The following is an 11,663-nucleotide window of genomic DNA, read 5'->3' as shown; positions in this document are numbered from 1 at the left end:
AGTTTGAAGAAAAAACAATGCCAGAGCAAAAAAAAAAAAAAAAAAAAAAAAAAAAGGCCCCCCCCCCCCCCCAAAAAAAAAAAAAATCGCAGAAGTTAAAGCAGAACAGTATTGCAACACCAAGTGCTGTGGAAAGCTTCTGCTGGGCAGCACAGTTATTCACCTTAACACCACAGTTTCAAGATGAAACATACCTTGAGCATTTTCTTATTCGCTGTGTTTTTGCCACATTCTCTTCTTAGCTGCTCACTCATCGCTTGCAATTCTCTTCCAAAATGGATCATTCTTTCAATAGCCGCTTGGCTGCCACCACATAGCTGACGTCTTAACTGACTTGAATCTACTTCTGCAAAAATGATACCGTCATCATCACCGCTAATAGAGCTGACAATAACAATCTATGGGTCTAGAGAACCTGCACTGATTTCACTCAAAAGACATCTGCCTTCTCAGACAGAAAGCACGTCGGGCCAGAGACCTTGGCATAATGTGCTCCTATACCGAGCACTGTTGAATTGCTCCTTCATAAACATTAAGAGACTTCCTTCCCTAACGGCAAAGGCTGTCTACACGTGCTGTTTATTTTGCAATGGTTAATTTTAAACTAACTAGGTTCTAAACCAAATTTTACCCTAAAATTTTATGGGAGTTTAAAATTAATAACGACAACAATGAAAGTCCACGCAGTTCTACCTTTTTAATTCTTTGGCATTGCACTTCTAAAGATAGGCCCAATCCGGAACTGCTAATAGAGGGTAAAAACACCCTGAACTTCCTGAACAGCCACGATGGACGTTGCTACAAGATGATCATTTAGACTGTTCATACTCCTTGTAGAATACATTAGCTTAATAATTTGGACATTTCAGGCTTCTTTTGTAATCAAGCAGAACACTACCACCGATTTCTTTACTGTTTGCTACAATATTCACCAATACTAGTGATTTTAAAAGCTATTAATGCAGTTTATGAATAGTAAATCAACCCTTGGCTTTTCTGAAAGTTCTGCCTTTTTTAAATTTACAACTAAAGCAATCAGTAAAAAAAAACCCCACCAACCAAAAAACACATTTATCCATTCCCTGCCTTTTTTCATCATTGGCATCAAGTTTTGAATTGGAATTTTGACGTACACTTTAATTACAAAACCGTTCTTCTTTCTGATTTTAACATTGCTATCTAGTGATGTATTTTGACCACTATTTCAAACAAGATTTCTAAGTGGCCACTTTACTTTTTTTTTTTCCCCTTAGATGTGAGCATATCACCGCTGGAAAAAATCTGCCTACTTAACATGACATACACAGCACTAAGGAGAATATATAAATACTTCAAAAAGCAAAAAGCCACCAAACTCAAACTGTGGGGAGTAAACAATGTAGGTTGAGGAGCCACAATTCTTTTTTACAAAGGTGAAGCACCCACAAGTCTTCAAGCAGTGGTGTTTGTTGCTAGCTGCAGCCCAATCTAGGACATCACTTTCCAAAGGCAGAAAACAACTACATTAAAAAAAACCAACTCTGCGCCCTGTGCAGCTGCTTCATGTCTGTCACAGCAAGCCTCTGTGGGAAAGGCTGCAAGAGAGTAAAGAAGTGTTTTGTTTTTTCTGTCACAGAAGTGACGCCTTGTTATTATCCAGTTTCAGAGTGTAATGCAGGGAAGCCACCCGGAAATTTGAATCTCCCCCCTTCAGGGCTGTAAACAGAATTATGTTTGCTTCTCAACAGTTACCTAGTATTTACCAACAAAGCTGCATGATCAGCAGCAGCACACACCCTCAGAACTGTGAAGCATTCGTAGACACCTGTTAAGTACTGCTGCATTCTGGAGGTTTACCAGCGATGTCCCGAGTTTCACGTTTCATTTAACTACCTATTAAATGGTAGTTAATCTATTAATCTATGGTTAAATCAATGGTTTGAGAAGATAGTTCTGCAACTGCAGAAGTGGCTGGGCTGGATTCCTCCACTTCTTCAGACACGGCCAGCAGTAACAACCATTGTCTAAGCTCCAGCCTGCATGCACTTAAGTGATCTGACTGCCTTTACTGGGCAGGGACAGTTAGCGCCGTAAGTGACAGAGTGAACAGTATCTTTTTATGGCGTGCTGGTAATCACGGGGTATTTAAATACTCATTTGTCACTAACGTCAACAGGTATGACTGAGTACAAAGCAGGTTAAGAAAAAAAAAAAAGGTATTTTTTAGACCACAACTATGTAAAACAGGATTTTTTTTTTTGGTGGAAAACTCCCCCCGCCCCTCCCCATCTCAGTTCCCAAATATAGCTCTTTTCTTGAGCATTTAATATTAGCACTTTGCATTCTTCAACATAAGCGATCTGGAATTTCTGCTCTTACTGTCGAGTGCAAAGATGCCATGAGAACCATGGATGGTAAGAGGACTAGGGGAATAGGGAGAAGCAATCTGCCAACCCTGACCCAGGCTACACAATAGGATGTTTCTTCTCAAAGGTAGTTTCTCAGAAATTGATGTTAGTTTCAATATCCATGAGTTACCAATTTCCCCTGTTCTCACAATGACATTGGACCACCTAAATCAGTGGTTATAAGACTTACATCTAATAAGAGCAAAACAAACAAAACCTAAATTTGAGCTAATATCCCTAATTTTCAAGTTGGGAAGCATTGCAAGTAAAAACATAACCTTGTTGCCATCACTTAATAAAAATGTAAGAAATATCACTGCAGACCCATTTCTGTGTCACATTCTTCCATTTCGTGATCATGTTTAGAACTACCATTTAGGAAGCCATTGGATGAAGTCTCAGCAACCCCATTGGAGTAGTGATCTGTTTCCATGTCTACATCATTGCTGAAAAGAGAGTAATAAATAAAAGTTTTACTCATTTGTAAGTACTTAGGGTTATCTTCTTCACAACTTCAGCACAGTACTTCCTCACCCTGGCTACTGAAAAGCTGCTTTTAAATATTACCAAGTTAGACCACAGTTCTTTCCATAGCAACTGGTGATAATTTTAAGGGAATTTTAAGGGAATTTTTAAGGGAAATCTTAAGGCTTTCTCAACTGACATTAGCATTCAGTTACATAACATTTTCAGATGCTGAAAAATTAAACATGTCTACCATTATTCAGGAGTAAGTAGTATAACACTTTCTAAATACCCACCAAAAACTTCTTACCTTGTTTATATATCTGTACATACAACAGAGCTGGAGAAAATGCACTGAGAAAATACACCATTCCCACTTTTTTTTTTCCCCTTCTCAAAAACACAGTTAATACACAGCCTACTTTGAGAGTATCAAATTTAGGTAAAGAATTCTTTCAAAAAAGCCTTGATCTCTCATTTACTCACAGTGGAATGACAGGGAAAAAGAAGAAAAACCCAAAGCAAATACTGAGTAAACCAAGACACTGAAGAGATACTCAGAGGCAAATTCAGAGCATACAACTCCTCACCACACTTTGCTTGCAGCAGGTCACAGAAGCACTTCTAGAAAATGCCAGCATGGCTTTGGGGACTGAGCTTTGCTGACAGTTACATCCCAGCCTGTTCTATTTCGTCATGGAGAATGACAACATAAAACCTCCCTCAAGACCAAAAAGATGCAATGTAAAAGTTTAATATCTTGTTTCTAAGCAACCAAAAATACCCAGCTTCCATTGAGGAAGGAAACCAAAAGGCTTTTCTGACTGGGCAACACCGCAGCCAAGGAATTATCATCCTCCTGTGAAAAATCTCAAAGTTGCCTGGACACTGCCACACTTTTTGGCAGAGACAATTGCTGACACAAATACAAATCATGAAGTTAAAAAGTAAATTGCTGCTCTTACTTTTTTCCTCCAATCATCACTATCCAACTGAAATACTTTTTGTTATCACCACCACATCATCACATCGTAATTGTTAGTTTTGGGAATCCATCCTGGGCAACGCAGCCAAGTACCGTTTTATTTCACATCAAATTAGGTTCTGCTGCATCTGTGCGACCCAGAGCTTAATATTTACTGGTTATGAACAACCATATTAACCCTGGTTAGTACATCTATTTTCATTCTCTGAATTGAATGTGTTTGCACAAGTGGCAGTGACTGGAGCAGGCAAACAATTCTTGTGTATGCAACGGAAGGGATGATGCACATTTCATATGCATTTCAATTGTGTTCACTTTGCAGATACTGCCACAAATGGAGAGTATCTGGAAAACTTTTCATTACCTACATGCAACGTGCTTAAATCAATGTCAGGGGCTTAAATTAAAATCCCAAGTGCCAGAGAGCTAGTTGATCTTCACTATACAACTTCAAAACTGACCATAACTAGCTATAAGCAAGGTAATTTATTTTTGTCCATTGCATTTCTTTAACCAAACAGGAGAAAACAGTCTATTGAGCTTGAGAAGTTAAAACAAAACCGAAGCACACTACAGTGATCACAAGCTGTTGGCCCCTTACGCTAAATGTTTTAACTGTCCTTGAAAAAAAATCACATCAAATCCCACTGAAAACTCTTCTCTGCAATACAAGCACATGGACAACACAAGCCTTGATATAAGTTAAAAGCATCTGAAGTTTATTCACCTGGAATAGCTGTTAACCTGCTGTGATCTTGATACATTTATGTTGTTGAGCTCTGGTACATTCAAGCTGGTGGTCGCGTGTTTACTGTGACAGTAAGATTGATGCGCTTTATTTGATATTACTCCATTACTGCAGCTACTTTCAAACCCTGAAAGAAAGTTTTAATAATTGTAATCATCTACAAACTTATTTGTAAGTACTGATTTATAGAAGCAAAATAAGTATAGCTTAATTGTTCCTGGTCAGTGAACACTAGATTTGCCAAACCAACAAACCCAAATACTTAGCCTCCATGTTTCAGGTATTTGAACCTTTAAGACATCTACAGTGCAGAAGTTAAGCATTATTTAACAAGTACTAACACATACATGAGAAGGTTTTTCAGTTGTACTTATACACCAGTAAAACAGAAAAATGCATCAACGTAGAATCATTTTTTAGAACCGATACATTGTTTCTGAAAGATCTGAAAATATTTTCTAGGCCACTGTAATCATTATGAATGGAAGCGGACATTCATCTTACTAATTCCTAATCACATAATTCTCTTGATAAACGTGCAGTAAAATTCAGTGCTGAAAATACTTTACATGTTGCTACACTTAAATACAACCTCCCTTCTTCCCCATATAATTATTTTAATAGTTAATATTGTGCTTTGCTAAATAAAATTACACCATGCTGTGCAATTATGATGTCTGGCTAAAATCTCTTCCTACCCTTCTAAAATATAATCAAGAAACTACTATTTGAAGCAAACATGTAACTGCCAGTTCTATCAAGCCCAAAAGCAGGAGCTCCCTAGCATCTTCTAATATAGAAACAGGTCACAGGAAAGGCTTATTATAAACAAAACAGTTGCTGCCATTCCAGAAATCCCAAACCTCAATTCTAATACTACATTCATCAACTTGCTTATTAAGTGGTGCCTCTATTTACAAAATCAGAAAGTTAGAGGTACTTTCTACGATACATCCCAATAACCACCTGAAGAACAAACAGAAAATCTGAGTGGACCTCCACTCACACACGTGATAGCAACAGTCTTGACACAGAGGGAAGAAAAGCAAAGCTGCTGCCTTTCCAAGGGCAGCAGGTATTCTGGTAGCCAGGCTACACTGGCTTCCTACTCAATCCCACCGAGAGGAAAAAAAAACCTAAAACCAACCCCAATCAGCTCCAGTTTCGATTTAAGAATGCAACAGAAGTGAAAGTTGATGGCCTCTGCTACCTTAAGAGTCTGGGGTTCAAAGATGACACATACCAAAGATGACACACAGACCATTTTAACATGCCCCACTTCTTCTCTGCAGGGGTGCTCTGGAAGGCACGGGGATCTCCTCATCGGCATGGGGCAGCTCTGAACATTCACGGCTTCCCACTGAAGCTTTACCACCAACCTAGATGCTCTCAGAACTGTTTCAACTGCGCAGACTGAAATTTGGCTGCCAGCAGAAAGTCTTTTACCTAACTCCACCACCTAGCTTCTGGTATTTCCTACGCAAGAGCAGCTTGTTCCTACTACTCCATAAACACCATAGGAAATGGATCGTATACACCACCTACTGGATTGAAACCACCTTGCCCAAGCCATAAATTATCATCGAGAGGACCACAGAAATTTGTGTCAGAATCTTCTATCTCCCGGAAGCAAGCATTTCTTAGAAATCAGTGGCAACCTACTTTGCAAACCCTTAGTAAAACCAAGAGCACATGCAAAAAAGATTTGATTCTATTTATATACTTTCCATTTCCCCAGTGGCTGAGAATCACGTATTTTAATCATTAAAAGTATACCTTTATATAAAGCATTCAGTATCAACTCTTAAGTAAAACAAATTGTCAGTCTGCAAGTATTTGTAACTTTTCCCAATACTTAATTGGAAACAAACAAACAAAAAATCTTCATGGTGTGGTATATCCAAATCTCTGTGGTATATCTTCCACATCAACTTACCAGAAAAGTGTGTGCTGGTCCCTTTGCCTGTTGCCAAATTGTGAATATTCATTCCATGGCTGGGACTCATGCTAGGACTACTGAATGATCGCGGGCTAACAGGGTAACTATCTTGAGATTTTGGACTGTGGCCTCCCAAACACCGCACTTCACTGTCTGTACCGTTCACCATCTCTATAAACTGGCGCACCCTAAACAAAAGGCAAAAAAGTTAAGCTAATAAAACAATTTACACATTTCAATATACCAACGATAGCAATGATTTAATTTTAGTGTTAAATATACAAAAAGTCTGACTCAACAAAATGCTGGATGTCAGTAACCCAATCATCAATAAGCTTTGGAGTATTCAGCCCAAAATACACAATTACAAAATTTGTGAGGGAGGAGAACAGGAATATTATCCTTCGAGGACAGACTTTGTCAGTAAGTCCTCAAAGTTTAGAGAACTAAACTATATTTTCTTGTTTTAACTGTTTTGTTTTATTGGCAGGGGCAAGGTTATTTCTTGAGAAGGATATGTCGTTACGTTGTCATGTCTGTCATTTCTCTCAAAGTAAATGAGAACATAGTTTGACTGTCTGGAACAGTAAGCATTAAACAGTAACTCTTAACATTAAACATTTGCACTAGAGAACAGTTTGAAAAGCAAGCTCATATACAAACCTTCCCTTTAGAGGCTGTTGCTCTTTCTCAATTTTATTTTAGATAAGGAGGTTTTACTAGGGACTTTTAAGGAAGCTCAGAACTACTGCTTTATGTTTTAGCCTTGGATAGCCTCAACAGAACAGGCAAATTTTAGAAAGACAGATTGAGAAAAAGATAACATACAGTTGACGTTATCGAGTGAAGTCTTTCATCAAAATGTTCGCATTTTGTGAATTCTGTGATAAGTCTGCAGCACTATCACGTGAATTCTGTTCAGCACTTAAACGTGACAGACTTCAAACACATTCCGAGTTACTTAACTGAACATAAAAATTAAAGTGCTTTGTTCTTATAGGAGATAACAGATTTTTTCCACATTCAAACACTACAACGTGATACAAAATTCTGGAGGATCAGCGCAGCTGGCAAGTAAAAATGCCAGAATGAAGGTGACTATTGTGTGCCTGGGAAGCCGAGAGAACTCTTTGGGATTATGGAATTTCCACAGTATTAGCCAGAGGTTTCTAGTAAAGTGACATGGAGTGAAACAGCTTATTTAAACTGGTCTTTAAAGTCAGTCACCCATTTGGAGGAACAGACCAACTTATGCCAACAGGACTCAACCTTCTTGAATATGACACTGTATCAGTTTACATTTTAAGTTTTACTTGACACCCAAACTGATTAAGATTGATTTAAAAAATTACAAAAATCAGTTCTAGAGAACAAATCTACAGTGAGATGTGAATTATGCTGCAAAACAGGACCTTGATGACAAAACCTAGTTAAACATGTAGCAAATAATATAGCATTAAAAAAGTGAACTATACACATTTTCTAAAAAACGCTGCTTAACTTTGTTTAAATTTCTGTGAAAGCTTTAAATGAGTAACTGTCTTGTCTCAGAAGGTACTGTGCCATCTATAAACACACATCTGTATAATTTGAAGACTCACTTTAATGCAAATAAGAGATTAGGATTTCTTTCTAGTAAACTTGGATACAACTGTTGTGTTGTTTCAATGGCTTCTCCCATTCTTCCTGCTAAAACCAATTTCTGAATTCCTGTTCACCAAAAAACAAATAAGAGATTAGGATTTTTTTCTAGTAAACTTGGATACAGCTGTTATGTTGTTTCAATGGGTTCTCCATTCATCCTGCCAAAACCAGTTTCTGAATTTCTGTTCACCAAAATCAACATCAGTTAAATGGACAGCTTACGGATTAATACATGTAAATTAACGATTAAAAGACACTGCAACCATCAATCAACAAGGTTTTTTCCTCTTCGAAAAAAATAGTGTAAAGAAAGATCATGCTTCCTTAAAATGTTCAATAGGAAAATTTAAGAACTGCACTCCACCTACATATATCTAAATGAGTACTCAGTATTTTTATTTATTGCCAGCATACAACTACTTTGTACTCAGATTGCACATTTAGAGCTAGATTAAGATTGCAGACACTCTTCTGCGATTTATTTCTCATTTTCACGCCTTTAAAATAAGCACATACCAAACTATCGTCACCCAAGAACATCCAAATTGCATCCCACTCCCACAGGTTTAATCTGGACTAAGAAAAACAAAATTCAGTCTCTCACCTACAACACATACTTCCAGTCAGGTTACAGTTGACTAAACCTTTCCACAACAGTCCCTGCTTTAGCTGATGTTTCTGGTGCTGTAACCCGGCACAAGTCGCAAACAGCCTCACAACTCTATCCACCAACAGAGAAACTGATCCAAATGAAAAACAGCCCAATGAACGGGTTATTTTTCAAACAGAGCAGTTTCCCTACGTGGTATGTCACGCAGTCACACAAATGCTTCTGTTCATACAGCAGGGATTTAAATGAATGGGGAAGGCACTGTTTAATCAGGCTGCCAAACAGCACTGCCACAGCAAGTTAGAACTGAACTGCTGTTAGTTCTCCTTGTCCTCTTCCCCCTCACATCTGCAAGCAGGAAAACTCAAATTTGATTTAACTTATAAAGCATTCTCTAAACTCTGCCCCTTTTCACAGTTAAGATAAAAGTCTAAATGTTCGTCAAGACTAAGTTTTATATTCCTGTTTGTGACTGACCATTAGCTCTCACAAACACTCGTTTAGAGACACTACACACATTTGTTTAAGACAGATCACAATCTTCCATTCAAGAGAAAGACAACAGGTAATTTACCACATTCCGCTACATCAAATAAGTTCCAAAGTGTTAGTGCGGAAGTTCATCTTAACCAGCTGTTCATACGTGTGTAACTTTACATGACAGCAAAGAACTGTACTATGGAGTAGTGCTGAAAGGAAATTCTACAATGATGCTTAAGAGAAAGTTTTATGTAATCTTTGTTTAAGGGAGAAGGAAAAGGATGTAACATGATTTCCAGCCTTACTTTGTCTATTTTTAATGGAAGCTAATTCTTCTAGCACAGTCTGGTCTGTGGATCTGGCGAATGCCTCTGCTGTTGCACAGTATCCATGGTGAACTAAGTAAGATGATACCATTCTAAAAATAAACAAAAACAAAACCCAGAAACGCTCATTAAATACAGGTAAGAAACCAAGAACTTCTTGAATGTAAAAACCCTTTTCTGAAAAAAAAGTGACTGAATTAAAGAATTCTACCTGAAATTCAGAAATTTCTGTACAAGTCAGACAGAAGTAATTCAATTAAGAGCCAGTACCTTCTTCAAAACACTGTACAGAAAAACAATTTAAAAAAAAAATCAATGTATCATTTTATTATGGTGAATTTTAATAAAAATGAACCATCACCCAAAGGTAGGCTCAATTAAAGTATTACCCACTATTATTTTTTTTTTTGCTCATTACATACACTGAAGTGAAATTTCTGCGCACTAGTTTTTTGTTTTCACTGAAGAAATAAAAAACGCAAAGCCACAACCACCATTTTTCCAAGTGAGACACTAACGAGCCACAACTTAACCTGGCATGCTGAAGGCTGAGAAGGCAAAAGGAAATTTCCAGAGCCCAAAGTATTAAAACTGCCCACTACAACCATGGCAATTTTTCTAAACTCCCCAATTCACATTAGATAGGTCAAATCAGAATGAAAGGCTTACACTCGTCATTATAAACTCTTAATTATTAATGATGTAGATAACTCTTCCCCAAACATCTATTCATGCTCAATTTTATACACGTTTATCAAACCTGTTAACAAAACTATTTGTACTAGTTTCAATACTATCTGTAATTTTTTGCACAAGACAACAGATACAATGTTTTAAAGATCTCTGAAATGCAATTATTAACTTTTTTTTTTTAAATGAACAATATTCAAAGTCTTACTTCTGAATCATTGTTTGCCACTCTCCTTCCCGATCTCCTATCGGAAATCTGTCAATCTGTGCTTGAATTTTGGTTCTCCATTCTCGCATATAGTCTTCAATATCAAATACAAATGGGTGTTGTCCAAAATTAGCATCCACAACCTCTCCTGGTGTTTGAAGCCCTACTGTAGGGTACAAGTTTGGCTGCAAGAAATTTTTTAATTAGTTTTTTCCTCTTATACTAAATTCCCCACTTTTTTTTCATCTCTGTAATAATATCCCCACTGCTACTAGTAGTGTGAAGAAGCAAATACCTCTACATCATCTTTCCAGCAGTTAAAGCAACTTCTACCAATCCAGCAATACAATGACTGATTAATTTTATTCACAGTGGTCATAATTTTTTTATTTTGACATAAGAAAGCCTTACTGATCATTCTCTTTCTAGTCAGAAAATGCACTTTTTAAACTGTGCTAAAGTTTACAACTTTTGGTTTCAATTTTACAAACTATTAAATACCAATTTTTTAATGATTTTTAAAGACCAGGATTAAAGTTTCTTTTAAAAAGAGAACAAAAATTAAACTTACAAAGTGGGCCATTTTCCTTTTGGGGTGAAATACTTAAAACATCGCTGAATTTTAGTGGTAAGAACTGACAGGATAGAGAACTCATTAGCCTCAAAGTCCAAGTGTAGCGCCTAAAAAGAACTGTAACAGTGCATTGAAGTTCTCGTGAATTCCTGGACTTGTATCTAGAAAAAGACTTTAAAGCATTTATTGTTGTCTCAGTTTTATTTTCTGCTTAGAGATTAGGTCTCCATGCAAATTTGAAATATGCCAAATATGAGAAAAGTAAAATCTGCCTGTTGGGATTAAAGTAACTTAAATGCAACTAGCACCTTCGCAATGGCAATGCAATCAGTTGGGGTTTTGGGTAGGTGGGGTTTTGTTGCTGGTTCTTTTTTTATTTATAAATATACCTACATCATATTTACACTGCAATCAATGGTGGTATGGTATAATGGTATGCTGATCTACAGAACTATACGCTAAATAAATTAAAGCTATCAGTAAGAAGTTATCAACATGCAGATCAGTAGGGACGCTGAAGCCCAGTGAACCCAGCGAAATTAAAGAAAAATACTCTGGTTGTTAAAACCATGCCCAAGCCGATCTTGCCCCCCATTTCCACCCCCCC

The 11,663-nt window shown here is 37.2% G+C and overlaps 1 protein-coding gene across 2 annotated transcripts in view; it reads right to left on the bottom strand.

The window, feature by feature from the left end:
- Positions 1 to 11,663, bottom strand: part of RANBP9 (RAN binding protein 9) — a 32,864-nt gene that overhangs the window by 2,239 nt on the left and 18,962 nt on the right. Inside the window, exons 5-11 of one of the 2 annotated variants that reach the window (XM_019470618.1) lie at positions 10,483 to 10,667; positions 9,564 to 9,676; positions 8,126 to 8,234; positions 6,522 to 6,712; positions 4,565 to 4,712; positions 2,712 to 2,833; positions 195 to 346 (exon numbers count right to left, since the gene is read on the bottom strand). In XM_019470618.1, coding sequence (XP_019326163.1) covers positions 195 to 346; positions 2,712 to 2,833; positions 4,565 to 4,712; positions 6,522 to 6,712; positions 8,126 to 8,234; positions 9,564 to 9,676; positions 10,483 to 10,667 — 1,020 coding nt within the window. The remainder of the gene's footprint in view (positions 1 to 194; positions 347 to 2,711; positions 2,834 to 4,564; positions 4,713 to 6,521; positions 6,713 to 8,125; positions 8,235 to 9,563; positions 9,677 to 10,482; positions 10,668 to 11,663) is intronic. The other variant, XM_019470619.1, reaches the window with a different exon arrangement.

This window comes from Aptenodytes forsteri, unplaced genomic scaffold, assembly GCF_000699145.1.
Source record: "Aptenodytes forsteri isolate BGI_AS27 unplaced genomic scaffold, ASM69914v1 Scaffold63, whole genome shotgun sequence".
Classification (NCBI taxonomy): Eukaryota; Metazoa; Chordata; class Aves; order Sphenisciformes; family Spheniscidae; genus Aptenodytes; species Aptenodytes forsteri.
This window is presented reverse-complemented; position numbering and strand designations above follow the sequence as displayed.